At 39.8% G+C, this 20,174-nt stretch overlaps 1 protein-coding gene across 5 annotated transcripts in view; it reads right to left on the bottom strand.

Moving 5' to 3' along the window:
- Positions 1–20,174, bottom strand: part of daam2 (dishevelled associated activator of morphogenesis 2) — an 80,592-nt gene that overhangs the window by 41,941 nt on the left and 18,477 nt on the right. For all 5 annotated transcript variants that reach the window (XR_012392912.1, XR_012392913.1, XR_012392914.1 and 2 more), the window contains exons 3-10: positions 17,831–17,920; positions 11,029–11,103; positions 8,584–8,678; positions 4,747–5,080; positions 2,073–2,183; positions 1,855–1,958; positions 1,682–1,748; positions 510–627 (exon numbers count right to left, since the gene is read on the bottom strand). Coding sequence is in view for 2 of the 5 variants with exons in the window: in XM_073927663.1 (XP_073783764.1) it covers positions 510–627; positions 1,682–1,748; positions 1,855–1,958; positions 2,073–2,183; positions 4,747–5,080; positions 8,584–8,678; positions 11,029–11,103; positions 17,831–17,920 (994 nt within the window). In the remaining 3 variants the exon portion in view is untranslated. The remainder of the gene's footprint in view (positions 1–509; positions 628–1,681; positions 1,749–1,854; positions 1,959–2,072; positions 2,184–4,746; positions 5,081–8,583; positions 8,679–11,028; positions 11,104–17,830; positions 17,921–20,174) is intronic.

Raw genomic sequence — 20,174 nt, 5'->3', positions numbered from 1 at the left:
AGCACAAGTGGTCAGAATACAAACGAGTCACAGGTGATGAAGTATTAAGCATTTCTCCCAAAGTAAAGTGTGTCTGAACCAGGTCCAAGCAAAATGCTAGCAGGTGTCTGTAGCTCCGCTCACTCTCCGCCTCTTTGCCCTTGTTTGGTATCCCGCCATGGGTGTGATGACGCGCGAACAAAATGCTGACGGTTGGCCGCGCCTACTTGTGGCTTCTTTTGCGCTCTTTAGAAACCAATAGGTGACGTCACGGATACTACGTCCATATATTTTACAGTCTATGGGAGTTGCTCATGAACTGATAAGATGGACTTTTTATACAGCACACAAACACACAGACTTTGCTGAGTCTTGTTATGCTGTATTGTGAACATTAAGACACATTTTCCTTGCCTTGCTGTGTTTTGCCCGTTGCTTTGCCTCCTCATTCAATTGGCTACAGAACAAACCACTGTTGTAGGATGACTTGCATCAGACAACCCCAGACTTTCCCCCTCATGATTACTTACATGGCATTTTGAGACAGTGCTGTAGGATAGATAGAAGGTGGGGGTAGGCATCTGTATGGCTCAGTTTCTTCTTGATCAGTTCAAACATCTGGCCAGCACTCTTAGTATCCACATGCATCTGAACACAAAAAGACACACATGTTAAAAGTCATGAAAAAGGCATCTAACAGCTGCAAATGTTGCACTCGACTTACAAGCACATATATAATGTGCTTAATGATTTTATCTTCATACTTTGTTAATGATTATTTTTCATTACTGAAGCAGTTATTTAAGAGTTGGTGTTTTTTGATAATTCACAATGAGTACATAAAAATATTAATAAACTATTTAAATTAACATTTGTACATCTTATTTTAGGCAAATAATAATTACCCTATATAAAGAAATGCTTTTTAAACAAATTCCTAGTTTTGGGAGCTCATCTAGTGACAACAATTTATGCTTTGTAAATTCCCTATACATGACAGTTAAAGGATGATTTATTTTAACTGAAAACTATTTTAAAGAAAAGAGTCATTCAGAACAAAAAATATTTATTTCAAATATAAATAGGCCATTACTTTTGAATACAATAATTCAGGAATGCAGCATTTGTTTTTTACTAATATCAATTAATGTACAGTTAATACTTATAACTAGGCCCACACAGAATCAGCACTTGCAGATTTCCGCAGATTTTAAGCCTATCATTGATTCTGTTTATTTATTTGTGTAAATGTGTGTACATTTATAATTTTTCAGTTTTTAAATCGATTTCACTAATATTATTGACCAAATCGAAAGTGTTCATTTGATTTATTTACAATACAGTTTGTACATTAATAATTTCAGTCTTTTAGTTGATATATTATACGAGAGACTTGCTTTGTTTACCAAATAAAGTGCATCTAATTGGATTTGCATTGTAAACATTAAATAAAAGTGAAAAAGGTATAGTTTTTGATTTTATTTACTAATATAATATTTTGGTTATGATTCTCCTAAAATTATTTCGCATAAATCTGCAGATTTTTAACAAAATTCTCTGCAGAAATAGCAAAAAAGCTTGCAGATTCTGTCTGGCCCTACTTATAACTGATGAACCATTTGCAAATGCTTGTAAATGATTCCTAGTGTGCAGTTATTATAAAGTGTTACCAAACACTGTTAATTAAAAGACATGATCTCACAGAGTCAAAACGCTTGGCAAGTTCTAATTCATCCTCATTTCGCACCATCTCAAAGAAGTCCAAATGTCTGAAACACAATCACAAGACCTTTCTATTAGCAACAGTAGGCTTATGCATATATTGCCTATAGGCTGATAAATGAGACCCAATTTACCACGTTCTAGTTATCTTACCGGTCAAGTGTAGCATTATCATGTGCTCTCAGTTTCTCAATGACTGGTTGAATTCCTAACATCAGAAACTCATACCTAAGATGAAGGCGAAACTCTATACTCTCCTTTAACACAAACAGAGAGAATGATGTGAATGTAAATGACCATACTGCAATAATAAAAAGTGCAATTCAAATTTGAACATTATGCATTATCAAAAGTGTTCTGTATCAGCTGACCTCTCCAACGCCAGCATTCAACATGGCATTGATGAATGACATGATGGCTGTCTTCAGATTTACTTCATCCCTGTAGTGTCCTGTGCTTCTGTCCAGCCCGTTCAAAAGAGACTGGGGGACAAATAAAAAAAAACACACAAAAAAAATAAAAATAAGATTTGATCGATTTTAAAATGTACAGTGCATCCGGAAAGTATTCATAGCACTTTTTCCACATTTTTTTGTTACAGCCCTAATCCAAAATGGATTAAATTTATTTATTTCCTCAAAATTCTACACACAATACCCCATAATGACAATGTGAAAAAAGTTTTTTTTTTTTGAAATTGTTGCAAATTAATTAAAAATAAAAAACCTGAAAAATCACATGTACATCAGTATTCACAGCCTTTGCCGTGAAGCTCTAAATTGAGCTCAGGTACATTCTGTTTCCAATGAACATTCTTGAGATGATTCAGCAGTTTTACTGGAGTTGGATGCATTGGGTACTGTTTACCGTGGTGCACTAAGATTTATAACTAATTTTAAATCCCTTACTCATCATTGTGTGCTGTATACTAGGTTAGGTTGGTCTGCTTTGTCCATTCGTAGGCTCAAGCATTTTCATATTCTTGTTTACAAATCTATACTGGGTTTACTCCCATCATATCTCCAGAATTATATTTGTAAAAAGCCTGTTCTTAACTATGGTCTTCGCTCACAGGATATTTATTTACTCTGTCCCTAAAGTGCGGACTGAGATGGGAAAAAGGCTTTTAAGTACGCAGCAGCTTTTGCTTGGAATAATCTGCAAACACTTGATTTCACTGCATGCTTTTAAAAAGACTATAAATGTTTTAAAAGTTGAAACAAAGGTTTGTAGATGTTTTGAATAGTTGTCAGTGTGATTCATGTTACCTTTAAATTGTTTTTTGTTTGTTGTCTGTTGGACTCGTGACTTGTGTACTGCCTAATCTTGGCCAGGACGCTCTTGTAAAAGAGATTTTTAATCTCAATGTGTCTTTCCTGGTAAAATAAAGGTTATAATAATAATAATTCACCTGTGGTCAATTCAGTTGATTGGACATGATTTGAAAAGGCATTCACCTGTCTATATAAGCTGCCAGGGTTGACAGTGCATGTCAAAGCAGCACAAACCAAGCATGGAGACAAAGGAACTGTCTGTAGGCCTCCGAGACAGATTGTCTTGAGGCAAAAGGCTGGGGAAGGTTACAGAAACATTTCTGCTGCTCTGAAAGTTCCAATGAGCACAGCGGCCTCCATCATCCATAAGTGTTATACTAAATTAAGGCCCAATCCTTATTCTATTTTTGTACCCCTACCCCATGTGTGAAGGGGAAGAGCTTTAAAATTTACCCCTAAGAAATGGGAAAGAACTACAACACCTGGACACGTCATCATATCGTCAGCTTAGAATTATAAGATTCTATCTGACATTTTGGTCAATTTAATTATTGTCATATTCTTATTAAATTACCACTTATTTACATTATGGGATGTTTTTTTTATAAGTTGTTTACATGTTAAGACTTTTTATTAAAAAAAAAAATGTTACAGACATACTGTTTGCTATGAAATGCAAAAACTTTGAAGCTCATTATCTCAAAATCATTCAGAACATAGATAGAACCTTATAATTCCAAGGTGACGATATGTCATCGCGATCTCTTGCTTCATATGAGGTCAGACGATCAAGACTGCTGTAGTTATTCCAGTTGCTTTATAATTTGGTATTAATCTTCAGGAAATTACTGAAGGCATATATTATGTTATCATAACGATATAATAGAATGATCGTAACAGTACTGTGCATTTACACAGTGGCCATATTCATCTATGTAAACACACAAAAACAACACTAACAAAATAGCAGACATTCTAAAATGCTTATTCATAGCCACTAGACTATTTTGACAGGGTATTCAAGTGTCATCGAGTGTCAGAATGAGGTGGGACTGCTACAGGAGTAATTATTATTAGGGATTATAGATAGCGAAACTTAGCCGTTTGTATTTTAGCATGACGGTAAAACATAAACGCGGTTATGAATATAATAAAACATGTGCTTGTTTGTTGTAAAAATTCATAATAATGACAAAAAAATACTAATTTGTGCATCTCCTTACTTCCGCGGGCACCTATGGTGCTGTTGTGGCTGGTGTATTCTGGGAAATTTTCTTACCCCTTGGCTTCAAGTGTGGTCCTGAAAAATCTCCAATCAAAGAGGTATTCACCCCTTCCTCTTAGCCCTACCCCTTCAAGCTAAAGAGAATTGGGACACCTCTACCTCTTCATGAGAACGCGCAAAACAAGGGGTAGGGGTAAGGGGAAGGACTAACGGGTGGAATTGGGATTGAGCCTAAAAGTCTGTGTGCATACACCCCATTGACCATATAAAAATACAGTTTCTCTAAAGCAGGGGTGGCCAACCCTGTTCCTGGAAAGCCACCTTCCTGCTAATTTCAGTTGCAACCCATATCAAACACACCTGCCTGTAATTATCACGTGGTGTTCAGGTTGTAATTAATTGGTTCAGGTGTGTTTGATATGGGTAGCAACTGAAATCTGCAGGAAGGTGGCTCTCCAGGAACAGGGTTGGCCACCCCTGCTCTAAAGGATTATCTTCTGATTTGCTTTTCATCTGTTACAAACATTACATTGAAAGCAACATTACCTGGAAGCGAGTCCTCTCTGCAGCAAACTTCTGATAGTGTGCCATTGCCTGTAGCACTTTCTTATGCCCATCTGGCACCAAGCAAACAGCACCAAGGATCTCCAACACAGCCACTTTGGTCTTGATGTTGTCTTGGTGAAGGCTCTGGGAGATGGTGTTGATGCTCTGAGGGTGGGCCAGCACATGAGCTCGGCCTTGAGAGTTATTCATCAAGGCTTTGATGCAGCCAATAATGGAAGTATGTATGCGGCTTTCTGAAGTTTCATAGTCCATGCTCCTTAGGAAGGTCAAAAGACACGTCAAGCCATCCAACTCAATGAAGCGTGTTACAAACCTAAAGGAAAAGTCACATCGGGTTATTATGAGCTCGTTTTTTTATTTTTCGAAATGTGTATACACACACACACACACACACACCACCACCAAACAGTGTTGCCAGATTGGAAATGTCAAAGTTTCATACCAGAACCTCAAAATGATCGTATTTGGAGGAAAATTATCGTACACGAGTCAAACTGAGAGTATACAGCTATTATCTAGACACATAGCGTTTTGACACAACGTGTAAAAACTAGGTACCTTAGTGGGAAGGTTCAAACTCCACCTCCGAGTTGCTGTCATTGAATGTTGCCAGATGTTGAGGAATTTATTTCACCGTACAAATTGGATGCCGTAATGGACTGCAAAATAGCGCTGGTTGGCTTGAAAGCAGTGCACACTCTGAGGTGTGCATGTTTTGTTTTGATGAGACTAACTTTGGAAATGCATTTGAATGGGGAAAAACGAGAACATCAAGGGAAAACTCCCGTCCTTCTCACCTTCCTTTACAGCACGAATTGTTTTAACATTATTGCTTAAAAGATCGACCTCAAACTGAAAACTACTGACCTAACACGGGCACGCGCAGCAGGAGTGTTAACTCCTAAAAGAGAGCCATTCTCCATGTTGATTGGCTGAGAAGAGGCAACGTAAGATGAGATAGAAAATGTGCCTAACTCCACCTACTCCTCACAGACAGTACAGAAAAGATGCAGCTAGATCAATAAGTAAAGAAGCCCGAAGATTACAATGAAGTTACTTTGAAATGCAATAAAATTCTGAAATTATCGTACAATATAGGATTTTTCTCATTATTGATCGTACATCGTACAGAGGTCAAAATTATCGTACAAATACGATAATTATCGTATGTCTGGCAACACTGCCACCAAATTTCCGGGCAGTGCCAGGACTTGAACTTGGAAACTTGTTTTCTAGTGTTATATTTTTACTCAGAAATAGTAGGGCCAATAGTTATGGTATATCAGAGGTCGCGTTAACCGAATATTTTCCATCATTGACTGATTTTTTCAGCAGTGACCAAAAAATCTGAAGGTGATCTGTTATTTTGACGGATTATGCTGAGGGGGATCTATTGTAATTCGTAGCTAACTGTAACTGTAATTCCCACTCCTGTCCAGCTGATGGCGATTGTCCTTGTTTTGTCTCCTCTTTGTCACCGCTGCGTACAGTTCATAGATATATACACTAGATATCGCATAGGGACTCTGAGCATGCGTCAATAGCGCCGCCACATTGGTACAGTGCTCACAGGACAAATGTCATTCAACCGCACTAGTCAAGACTGTGTTATTACGTGAAGATGCTGGACTTTAGCGCTGTCTACGGGTGTAGTAATGAGCAAACAAAGAAAACAAAGCACAAAGGCAGAACATTTCATAGGTAATATTAAGTTTTTTCTGTTTTTGTATGTTCTGAACTTTTGTGCTAATCAGGTAACGTTATTGATGATAACAGTCACTTACTGCATTCACCATACGGCAAAGCGGCTCCAACTCGCACTAAACACTCGGCTTATGCTAGTTTTGTTGAATAAAATCAGCAAATAATGCAAAAGAAATATGACAACAAGATGCTGCGCTGCCAGAAACTTGTATTATTGTCGGCTAACGTAAGTGAAAGAGTCGTTCGGGGGATTCATTCACAATCGAATCGCTCCCTCTGTCAGTATGAGAAGTGAAAGCAGGAGAGGAGCTGTGTTTCAGAACATGATTAGATCAAATTTAACAGGGAGGGTGAATAGTACATTTCTGTACACACAAACACAAGCTTTTTGTCAGGGATGCCCATGCGGTCACTGATCCATCAATGTAGAAAAGTGCTGTAAAATTATCATTTTGGTAATTAGAAAAAAAAATTACATTCTAACATCCAGGAAAACTCCCGATCATAGATATATGTGTATATGTGTATATCTCTGACTTTGGATGGCCACAGTCCTCCACTGTACCTTGGTCCCGCATCCATTTCAAAGGAGCGCTACCCTGTACCAAGATGGTGGCGCTATTGACGCATTCCGTCCAATAGACAACAATAGGCCAGGCGACATCTAATGTACATATCTATGCGTACAGTTGCAAAAATGTCACAGCAGCTGAGTGTGAGAAGTTTCTTTAAACGGCCAAATAGTTGTGATATTATTAATAAAGGTGAAAAAAGAGGAGGTGATGCAGTGGACGATGAAGAACAAACAGACAAAAATCTTCGGTCGCCGACAGCTGTGACGAGCCAACCAAACGGCAGCAAGGAGGTCAGGTGCTTTGGAGTGCGTTGTGAGCACTACCGAACGCAGAGTGCTGTAGTATTTTTTCCCGGTGAAACGAGTGCTTGCAGGATCAGTTAAATATCACATTCAGAGAATCCAGCAAACTTTGTTCTGATCACAGCCTTAGAAGAAATATTTCCTAACTACAAAACGCTGGCTGAATTTTCGCTAATTCCGGCTTTTGGTCACAAGAAGTCGACTTTCCAAGGCAAAGACACAGAATTTAATGACAATTGCCTCCGCATCAGTCTCCCTTGATGTGTTTGATTACGTACAGGCAAGCACCCAGTTCAGGTCGACGCAGGAGGAAGATATGATCTGAGGCAGATAAGAGTTTTTGTTTATTTGTCAAATAAATAAATGAATAATTTAGCCCAGTGGTTCTCAAAGTATTTTCACCAAGTACCACCTCAGAAAAAAAAAATTGTCTCTCCAAGTATCACCATAATCAACAGTATTGAAATAAAGTAGCGCAGTTGGCAAAATTAAGCAGCTACAGCACTGCACAGTTTGAAAACAAGGCAGAGTCATATTCATTCAACAAATTATATTCCATCAAAAATATGAAGCCGATCAGTGGGGTTTTGTCACGTGACTCGCAGTGCGGCATTCTGAAAAGTTAATATGTTAACTGGGGACGCCTGGAATATGCAAGCGCGACGTGCTGCAGTTCTTACTCATTTTGCTAGCCTGAGGGTTACATTTTGGCACTCAAGTGACCGAGATGTAACAAGAGAGTACGGTCATTTTTCAAACTAAAAGATTTTTTAAAATAAATGATCGTTCAGACTCAGATTATAAATAAAACTGAAATAATTCAGGATTTTTTGTGTGGCCGGGTAACAATTGATCTATAGACCAGTGCTGGTCAGTGGGCATGGGGGTTGGGGACCACTGCTCTAGCACATATCTGCTCTGCAAGATACCGCTCTTCCCCTGACTCGAACCCGGTCGCCACCACAGCCGGCTCCTCCTCCTCTGGGCCTCCACTTAGCCGATGTAACACTAAGAGCTAAGCAGACAAACTGGTTGCGGCGGGAAAGCCCTCCACACGGAGGTGAGCCGTCATAGCCAGCGAGCGCGAAGAAGAGGAGCGGCGTCACACCGCCCCGTATCGTTCGCTCGAAAAAAACAGATGCGGCCATATGTACCTCCGGCCATGTAAATCACGGTCTCCAGAAACGTCCGCGGGGCTACGTTTTCAGAATGAGCTTGGGTGGAGTTTTTCTTACCTCATTGGTTGAGTGCGGAGGGCTGTTTTGAGATCCTCAACCACCTTGTTTCTCATCTCTATTTCTGCTTCATCGAAGGCAAAAAGTGTCTGCATCTGAAATACAAGATACAAAACACAAGATGCCTGAAAAACTTTCTTACCCCACCACCATGTAAACTGTGTTTCCCTTTGAGTAGATGACAATTCTCTTTCTTTTACATAGATTGACCATCAACCCCTCATTTTGGCAGAATGAGTGGGTTTACAATACAGCACCTTCATCTCTCACAATGCAATGTGATTTTGATGCCACAACAGCGACTTGGCAGCATTCCTATAGTGAGAAGTTTCTAAGTCTGAGTAAGAGATCATGTGATGGTCAAAATGTGTGCAAATGGACGAACCAGCAGGCTGAGCACACTGTAAAACATCTAAAATGTTGTTTTGGTCATTCTAAAACGTTTTAACCATTTTAGTATTAATGTTATTATATTATTAATCACCTCCAGAATCAAGAGTGTCTGTGCTCCACGTCTCATGCCTTCAAGTGCCACCACGCGTTCACTGCGTTCACTGCCTTCTGAGGCGCAAGTCATATATTAAATGAAGAAAAGATTCACGCAGCTTTTTCCTACCACAGCAAATTCAGTTTTTAATGTTGTTATTTAGTGCCAGATAACTAGGAATTGATAGTTTTGTTATTTCTTCATTCCCTCATCACATTACTAATGTCCAAAGTGAAGTTTCTTAGGGTGCTTTCACACCTACACTTTTGTTTTGGAACCTTTCTCGTTTGCCCAGTTAGCGCAGTTTGTTTGGCATATGTGATACCACCAATCGCTCTCGGATCCGCGCCAAATCAGTCGCTTCGAGATCACTTGAAGGAGGTGGTCTCGGCTCGATTGAAACGAATTCTGGAGCGGATCGCTTTCTCACTGCAATTGATCCGAGCGTGGTTATATCACTGTGTTTTATGGACATGTAATAGGCTTACGGCTATATGAAGAGAGAATTCTGAGTAGGGCGGGAAGTTTCGCGAGTCTCCGGATGCCCGCAAACGAGTGATAATCTACCGGTAATCTCGCGCCTCCCTCCCGGTCCTCAAATAGGCTACGTCGCACACCCTTCTCACCCCTCCCCACCGCATCTCTCCTCAGACACGTCGCGCGCGCACCTTGTCAAACACCACCAAACCACCACCTCTCCTGACAGCTGAGCGGGACTCTGCAAAATAAACCCTGACACTCTGACCAATGTGAGGAGAGTTTACTCACACGTGACTTGTGTTAGCTCTTTTGGTCCGATTAGAAACTTTGCAGTGTGAAAGCGAACCGCTCCAAGAGCAAAGAGCAACAATGTAACAATTGTAATCTCTGTTTCAGAACAACTGAATCGATTCACAGGTGTGAAAGCACCCTTAAACTAATTTCGAGAGGAGCACGTGATAGGATTGACTGCAGCTGATCCCTATTACTAATCACTAACTAGCCAACCGGATCACTCTAAATTCAATATAAATATCCAGCCTAAACTTCATTCCTCATCTTCATTTTGGAAACCTCCCCCCCATCCATCCCTTCTCCCTCTTCCTCAATTCTAAGTTCGGGCGACACGATGGCTAAGTGGCTAGCACTGTTGCCCCACAGCAAGGAGGTCGTTGGTTCAAATACTAGCTGAGCCAACTGATACTCTCTGTGCGGAGTTTGCATGTTCTCCCCATGTTCGCGTGGGTTTTCCCCAGGTACTCCGGTTTCCTTCCACACTCAAAAACCATGCAACAAAAGTTAAAGTCACAAGCACTTTTTTTTTACAAGTTTACAAGCACTACAAACTAGCGCAGTTAGCGGTCTATTTTGGGAAGTTATCGAGAACTACCTGATCTTCCTACTGTAAAAAACAGCTTAAACCAGCCTAGGCTTGTTGGCTGGTTTTAGCTAGTCAACCAGGCTGGTTTTAGAGGGGTTTTGGCCATTTCCAGGCTGGTTTCCAGCCATTTCAAGCCTGGCCTTAGCTGGTCAGGCTGGGAGATGACCAGCTAAAACCAGCTTGACCAGCCTAGCCAGGCTGGGAGCCCAGCCAAAACCAGCTATGTCCAGCTTAAACCAGGCTTGTCAAGCTGGTTTTAGCTGGTCATTTTCCAGCCTGACCAGCTAAGACCAGGCTGCAAATGGCCAAAACCCCTCTAAACCACCCTGGTTGACCAGCTAAAACCAGCCAACCAGCCTAGGCTGGTTTAAGCTGGATTTTTCAGCAGGGCTCATATCCCTCCTAATGCTTATTGACCAGGCGGCAGCCTTTGGCTCATCTATCTCAGAGCTCAGGGTTCTCTCCAGGGACAGCATGCCAAACTTGCTTAAATAGTCAAGCAGTCTAATAGTCTAAGTGTGAACTCTTGAATCAGCTACAAAAGGTGCAAATGTCTGTTGTGCATTTAAAAATGTAATGTAACAAAGTAAATACTTACAGCTGCCATGGAGTTGATCCGATCTATATAGTAATCAGGCCAGCTGGTGGCAAGTTTGTTGGGGTCCTCTTGTTCCTAAAATTAGAAAAGCATATAAAGGTGGTCAGATTCTATTTCAAGACATGCGATATTTTCTTGTTAAATAACAGAATAGTGGTAAACAAACATAATGTAGGGCTGCTCGATTTTGGGAAAAATCATAATCATGATTATTTTGGTCATAATTGTTATCACGATTATTGAAAACGATTATCAGTAAAGGTCAAAATTAATAGCGCTCCTGATAAAATAAAAAATAAAAAAAAATTCCCAAATGATGTTTAACAGAGCAAGGAACTTTAACAGTATTTCCTCTACTATTTTGTCTTCTAGAGAAAGTCTGATTTGTTTTATTTTGGCTAGAATAAAAGCAGGTTTAAATATTTTGAAACCCAATTTAAGCTCAATATTATTAGCCTCCTTAAGCAATGTATTTTTGATGGTCTGCAGAAGAAACTACTGTTATACAATGACTTGCCTGATTACCCTAAATAAGCCTTTTAAATCTAGTAAAATATTAAGTGCTGTCATCATAGCAAAGATAAAAGAAATCAGTTATTAGAAACGAGTTCTTAAAACTATAATGTTCAGAAATAAGTTGAAAAAAAAATTCCATTAAACAGAAACTGAGGAGGAAAAAGGTTGCAAATATTCAGGAGGGTTAATAATTCTGACTTCAACTGCATATACAGTTTTTTTCAACCCTGCAAAGGAAAGAGAAATAAATACAATAGAATAAAAATATGAAACAAACTGTGCTTTAAGCATCTTCACTGTAAGAAAAACACTTCAGCTACAATAATCCTTCAGTCAAGAACAGTGAGGGATTTTCTCCTTTTGTTGTTTGATTAATACTGATGGAAACAGGCGGCAGCCGGAATATTGCGCTGTCACTTTAATGGTTTCTCTTTCACGTGTCTTTTGATTCTCAACTCGTTTGTTTATTACACAAATGAGGGTTAATATGAATAATCACTATACACCAGGTTTTGACACCTGTTTATCAATTAAAGCACTCACATTAAGATGACTTTAGATGTGTGCGCTCTGCTCGTCACAGTGTGCGAATGAGACCGAATGACCGTGCCGCACACACACACACACACACAGAAGCATGCTGTCTTTCGCACTTTTAAGAGCAACAAATGTGTACAACTGTAAAGGGGGCGGTATATGACGCAATAATCGTTTATCTCGATTAATGGTTTTTCAGCGTTAGAAGCCAAAATCGAAATCTGATTTGCACAGCCCTGACATAATGTAGTTTTTACCATTGTCCATGTGGCCATGAAATGTATACCCAGATTGTGTCCCAATAAGGACACTTAAAAGAGCTGTTTAAAGCGTAAAGAAATAACATGTTTGCTGATATTTAAGAAACGTGAAAACATCTGAAAAACAATGCAACACTGTAAAACCCGACTTTATTATTGTTTATCAAGTGAAATGAGTGAATGTGGATATGGCCAAAAGAGAGACCTCCAGATGACAGCAGCAGCCTCCACAAAATGCCACAAAATTTCATATGATTGCTTTGGAATTCACCAGCTCTTAAATTGTGCTGTGTATCACTGCATATAAATGATTTTCACATAAATGCACTTGTGACGTGTGCATGTTCATGTGGATCTCATGACTGTAATAATTCTTAAAAGAGTGTGTTTTTGGATGCAGCCCTGGTTTCCTGTCAGCCCACGAATCTCACATCTGTGAAATCGATGAAACATTATAAAACAGACACTAGCTTAGTCCTTCATTTATCAGAGGTCGCCTAAGTGGAATGAACCAGCAATTTCTCCTGCAGGTGTTTTTTATGCAGTGGGTGTTTATCCTGTGCCCCCTCAGACAATAGAGATGCTAAGCTTTCAAATAGAACCATATATAGTGCTACTGGCTTACCACAGACCAATTTCCCAATTTAAAGGGTCACAAAACTTAAAAATGTTTTAAGCTGTTGACAGTCCTATATGTGTCCCAGACTGCTAAAAACACTATTAGGACACATATATTTTACTTAAAAGTGTAAATTGGTTGTTTTTGCGTTATTTCGAGCAAATTCGTACTTCCGGTTTGAAACAAATTTTTGAAGCTGCGTCACGGCCACAAGATCTTAGGGTGTACTCCAGCGTGTAGACTGGACGTCTGTAACTAGGAATACCTTATGATGTCTCTGAGTGTGCTGTATTCATTCATGAGTAAGACTTGATTCAAACCAATCAGCGCGCTCTATTGTGTATGCGGTGCAACTTCATTAATATGCATGATAGCTTCGAAGACTGTTTGTACCTGTTACATTGTACAGACGGCAGAGAGACGCCACGTTGTGTTGCCAAGCGGAAGAACAAGAAATGTTTGGAGATACAAGTCATCAGTGTTGTGTTAAAAATTTGCTGCAGTGAAAGTTTTGTTTTCATTTTCCCGCTATTAGAGCACAGCTGGACTCACGTGTGGATCTGCAAGCAACGCGCGATGAAAATACGTGTTTAAGGAACATTGTTTACCTGAGAGTTTTTCTCATCCGGAAATGGTGAAATCCGTATTTGCTGCTCGTCTCCTTTTAATAAAGACGCAGCTCCAGTTGGTGTTGATTGTCCTGTCTCGACAGATTTGGTAAGTAAGCGACTAGTGGTTTTTGTTTGTTTATTCAGAGGCAAAGTTAGTTCGTACTCGTTCAGTGTTTAAAGATGGACCTTAGTCAAATGATTTCTAAGTTAATAAAGTTTACAGTACGTTAACATCACTACAAAATTATGGACTGAAAAATCTGCTGTGAATGCTGCTCTCCGAAACTGCAGTTAAAGTCCACCATTTAATAATTTGGCAAATAATTCGATTACTGATATCCATTTGAACACAGTCACTGTCTTTCTCCCCTGCATCTGTGCGCTTGTTTTGCTTCTGTGAAAATCACCCAAACTGACACTCCCATTTTTATGCAAATTTTTACAGACCATCCCTCTTTCTCTCCTTTGACACTCCCCCCTAAACGGAGCTGGACACGCCCAGTTTCCTGACTTTTTCCCAAAGTAGAGGTGTGAAAAAACCCTGCTGAAACAAGGGGGTTTCATGGCCCTTTAAAGCAAAACAATGATGACATCGCTCTGGACTTTGGGTTTGCAGAGTTTAAGAGGCTTGGGGGAAATAAAATTGGCTTTGCATTCAACCATCAGGGAATGGGTCAGTGATCTAATGGTTATTGCCTGACACACATAAAGCTATGTCAATAATAACCAGACCATGACAACTGAAATTATTTATTGAAAAACAAGAAATAAAGTGTTTACAGAGCAGTCTAACCGCCTGTGATAAAATCACCACAGATCATATCAGACAGTTCCATTTCTTGTGTGTCGCAAATGTAGGGGTTAATCTGGGAGAAGCTCAGTTTTCTAAATATTTAGGTGATAACTGCTTTGCTAAACATGGTCTGACTTTCCATGTGCCTAATTCTGACTGTTGGCTACAAAAGTGATAACGGAGCATTCTTTATAAATTACACATCCTGTATACAAAAAGACATGATACACCTAATTATCAAAAATATTTGTAGATCTTAAAATCAGAGTTTTTACTACAATATACAATCAAAAGTCAAGCAAGACAAAACAACAACAACGTAGTATGCATCAGGCACGTGCACACATAGGGCTCAACCTGTGCAGTGCACATGGCCTTTTTAGTCTTGGATAGAAAGTGCCCTTCCAAAATTATCAAAAGTGCCCCCGCGACGCGGCACACCCTCGGTCCCGCCCTTCAGTAGGCGCGCGACAACACCGCTCTTCAGTACGCGCGCAACAACAACCCCCAACCCCTGCCTGCACATGCCCTTTGGACGGTCTCTGCACGGGCCTGGTATGCATTACTTGCAATTAGACCCAAACAGCATGTTTTATTCTTAGCGATATGTGTTCATCAAGAAGGAACAAAGCTGGAACCCAAAGATGTCAATTGGACTTGCAGCCAAACTGACTGTGACAACCAAATCAAACAGTGTAATGGAGACTCCCATTATTCACCCAGCATTTTCTTATGGCTATTTCTAATCATGTCACGTTCCTTAGAGAATTGACAACAGTTCAAAAAGATTATTAGAATGCTCTAATTTCCCTCTCTGTCGCAAGAATAAAGGGAGACATGGCATAGTTTGCTTAAGGTGAGCACAGTAGTGAACTACTGGCAATTTTTGCAATAGAGGTAACAATAACAAATATACAGTATTAATATAACTATTAGCCCCCCGATTTATTAGCCTCCTGTATATTTTTTTCCCCAATTTCTGTTTAACTCACTTTTTTCAACGCATTTCTAAACAATAGTTTTAATAACTAATTTCTAATAACTGATTTATTTTATCTTTGCCATGATGACAGTAAATAATATTTGACTAGATATTTATCTAGGTTAGTTAGGCAAGTTATGGTAATTAAGTAATTAACTAATTATCTTATTACATCAACCTAATTGGAGTAAGTTCACAGAACTCGTAAATATTAGTATTTGAACTCAAATGCACTGCAAAAAGTGAAAACTTAAACAAATTACTTCGACTTTGGTACAATTAAATAAATTAAGTTTGACAAACTTAATTTATAACAGTTTTCTGTAATAAATTAAGTTAGTTCTTTTAGGTGTTTTAGTTTTACGTTATAGTAATTTATTTTAGAAAACAAGAATGGAACAGTACATACAGTACAGTCATTCAATATAATATTGTAAATATATTAATAATAGTAAAAAGTACTCTTCCCTTGTAAATACAAAAATAACACTTTAATGTTTTGTAACAAATACAAGTATTGCTCATTATTTATAGTGAACAATACTTATACTTGCCATAAATAACTTACTAAAACCTGTTACACCTTAAAGAACTAACTTAATTCATTACTGAAAACTGTTGTAAATTAATTTTGTCAAACTTAATTCATTTAATTGTAACAAGACTTAAGTAATTTGTTTAAGTTTTCACTTTTTATGCTGCGTTCACACCAGACGCGGAAAGCGTGCCAAGTGCAAGTGATTTACATGTTAAGTCAATGCAAACGCGCGAATAGACATCCTGCGGCGCGATACACGCGAATGGCGTGGTGCAAATAGCGCAATACGCACGAATGGCGCAGGGCGAATTGAGCGTTTTGTGCGTTTGACGCGCTTAACGAGCATTTCTCGCAAATCTCTCGAATTCGAAAATCTGAACTTCAGCGGACATTCGCGCCGCGTTAACCAATCAGAAGCTTGCTCTTGTGGGGGCGTGATTGTGACGTAGAACTTGTTGATGGTCTCCCGGGGGAAATCCTCCAGGCGACACTGACAACAAGTCATCAAACTGGGCTGGGCTCAGTCAGAAGCACCGCTGAAAGCCTCCGTGATCCAGGTTCAGTTTCTGGAGGAGTTTATGAGCTTACAGAGCTGGATGCACCTCTAAAAGCATGTAGTGGACTTAGACACGGCCCTAAACGTATCGACGCTGTTTTTCAGCCTTCATAAAGTACATAAACACTGTTATTTTCTTCATAAACTCCATGTTAGCATTTTAGCAACGAAGCTAGAGTCACCGGGCAGACGGAAGCCCTGCCCATCACGCGAATCCGCGTCTGTTCTGAAGTGAATTTGACACGCGAATGAAGCGGGGTTTGACGCGCGTATGAAGCGAGTAAACTCAAATGTTCACGCGGCTATTTTTTTTGTTGCAATAAGTTTCCTTAAATGGTTTGAGTTGCCTTAACTAATCGGGTTTCACAGTACTCAATTGGTTTGAGTTCTCTTAATTTATGGGTTTTTCTGTGCTCAAATTATGCCGTACTCAAATGGATTAAGTTCACAGTACTCATTAGGATTAGTTTTTGAACTTAAATGGTTTGTTGCAATCGGTTTCCGCAAAGGCTTTGAGTTTCCTTAGCTTATTGGGTTATACAGTCTTTTATATAATTGTGGGGCGAAGCAGTGGCGCAGTAGGTAGTGCTGTCGCCTCACAGCAAGAAGGTCGCTGGGTCACTGGTTCGTTCCTCGGCTCAATTGGCGTTTCTGTGTGGAGTTTGCATGTATGAGTGTGTGTGGATGTTTTCAGAGATGGGTTGTGGCTGGAAGGGCATCCGCTGCGTATAAAACGTGCTGGATGAGTTGGCGGTTCATTCCGCTGTGGCGATCCCAGATTAATAAAGGGACTAAGCCGACAAGAAAATGAATGAATGAATATAATTGCGGTCTATATTTTAAGTTGTTGCAGTTTTAAACGTTTATTTCAGAGGAACTGTCTCATAGCAAAATGTTTACAGATACTTTAAACAATGAAATTGATTTCACTTCCTTCTGCCTTGTAGGAATTGCAGGTGTTGTAAATAGAGCTCTGGCTGCCTCCCCTGCACACCACCAGAGGGAACTATCCCACTATTTAGTCTGGTTTATCATCCCCCATAAGCCTCCATGCCTGAGAATGATAACTGTGGAAGGTGCATCTAATTTGCATCTGCTCATATAAACCCCTGTTGTATGCAGTTCAGTGCTAAGTCTCAATTTGGCCTGCGGTCATTATTGAGCGGGTTCATAGTGATTTGCCTTGCCTGTGTTTCGACCCCTTGTTTTTTTTATCTCAATTGTTCTGTTTTTCAAAAACCTGCCTGCCTATAGACATGTCTTTGGATTGCCCCTTTCTTTTCAGATTCCTGGTATCTTTAATAAAGAACTGCATATGGATCAAACGGCTCCTGACTCTTCCGACAGCAGGAAATTAAATTCATTTTTAATAATGTTGTGAAGAACTCACCTTCTTCTTACTGCAATAGATCTGCCATTTCTTCTCAGCTGGCAATGCGAACATGGCTTCCCTGTTCTTGTCAGTGAGGTCTAGATCATCCTGAGGAAAGGAAGAACACATCAACTGAGCCACACTCATATTTGCTACTTGAATTACCACATATAAGTGAAAATAGTTGGTAAGGAGTATTCATTTCCAGCTGAGCCTGGTTTCTCTATAGATTTTTTCCCCCTTCACTTAACTCAACTGGTTTGGCTGGGACTGGTGAAGCTGCACATTGGCGGAATTGCTCTTCATTGGATCAGCCTTCAGCAGTGGCATTTACATTACACTGATCCGGAATTTATACTAATCTGAACAGAATCAGGTTCAGTTTACTGGAACAATCTGCATCGTAAAAAAGCGCTATATTAATGAAGACGAATTGAATTGAATTGTAGTCAGATGCATAGTTGGGGAAGTGAGCAGGCACACTCGTGAAGCTGTTAAAGTGTGGATTTCGAATGGCACTGCTTAAGATGCTAAGCTAAGAAGCTCAAGAAGAAGCTAATATCTGGCGCATATCCTCTCTTAACCCAACAAAATGGATGAACTCCTTCAGCTCTTCTGGACAAACAAGGTTTTTTCACATACTGCTGCTCTGTTTCATAGAAACCTGGCTGAATGATGTCATAACGGACAGTAAGCTTTCAGTTTCATGCTGGATTTCAAGTGGATCGTGACATTAGCCCCTTTCACACAGTGATACCGGTAAATATATGGAAAATTTCCGGAATGACTTTACCGGTAAATTCAAAAAAGCGCTGTTCACACAGGCGAGAACGTTACGGAATTTTTCCGGAAAAGAGCGTTCACACATCCATTCCAAAATACCGGTAATTCTGACATCATTAACCAGAAATGAGCTCTAAACGGCTGCACTTGTATTTGTAAACATTTGACTACATCACAAACTCTGTGGATGGATCAGTATTGTGAACAACTTCGATGAAAACATATAGAGAAACACATTTCGCATGTTGAGATGTACATGATATGTGTGAGCTGGCGCTCATGGGCTGTTTCATGGGCACACGCAAAGCTTGAAGGTAAACAAACAACGGCTTATCATAAGCATCTTATCGATAATTAATTAGATGAACATATAAACGTTATCTAACTAATTTCTAGCAGCTAAATGTGTCTGGTAAAATATTCAAAGGCTTTTCTTCTCATAAACCGCGCGGACGTGAATGCGTCTGACTGTTCTGATTGGCTAAAGCTGACGTCTCACGTCAGCACGTTCTAGACGTACACGCGCTTATTACGACAATCTTCCTTTTGCATTCACACAGCGCAGCCTTCCGGCAAATTACCAATAGTGTTACAACTTCTCTTTCCGGAAAATAGCCAGAACGAATTTACCGGTATTTTCAAAAAGAGCCTGTTCACACATACAGACCTTTCCGGAAAATTGCCGGTAATTTTCCGGAAAGGTGTGTATGTAACCCCTTTCACACAGTGATACCGTTAAATATCTGGAAATTTTCCGGAACGATTTCACCGATATATTGAAAAAAGCGCTGTTCACACAGGCGAGGACGTTACGGAAATTTTCCGGAAAAGAGCATTCACACATCCATTCCAAAATACCGGTAAATTCTGACATCATTCACCACAAATGAGCTTTAAACGGCTGCGCTTGTATTTATAAACATTTGACTAAATTACAAACTCTGTGGATGATCAATATTGTGAACAACTTTCGCAGGATCACTTTCGCATGTCGAGATGTTCATAATATGTGCGTGTGCAGGCGCTCACAGGCTGTTTCACAGGCACACGCAAAGCTTGAAGGTAAACAAACAACGGCTTATCATAAGCATCTCACCGATTATTATTTAGTTGGCATTAAGAAGAACATATAAACGTGATCTGACTAACTTCTAGCAGCTAAATGTGTCTGGAAAAATATTCAAAGGCTTTTATTCTCACAAACCGCGCGGACGTGAATGCGTCTGACTGTTGTGATTGGCTAAAGCAGACGTCTCACATCAGCACGTTCTAGATGTGCACGCGCTTATTACGGGAATCTTCCTTCTGCATTCACACAGCGCAGCATTCCGGCAAATTGCCGGTAATGTTACAACTTCTCTTTCCGGAAAATAGCCAGAACGAATTTACCGGTATTTTCAAAAAGGACCTGTTCACACATACAGACCTTTCCAGAAAATTCCCGGTAATTTTCCGGAAAGGTGTGTATGTAACCCCTTTCACACAGTGATACCGGTAAATATCTGGAAATTTTCCGGAACGACTTTACCGGTATATTCAAAAAAGCGCTGTTCACACAGGCGAGGACGTTACGGAAATT

Source organism: Danio rerio, chromosome 17 (genome assembly GCF_049306965.1).
Source record: "Danio rerio strain Tuebingen ecotype United States chromosome 17, GRCz12tu, whole genome shotgun sequence".
NCBI lineage: Eukaryota > Metazoa > Chordata > Actinopteri > Cypriniformes > Danionidae > Danio > Danio rerio.
This window is presented reverse-complemented; position numbering and strand designations above follow the sequence as displayed.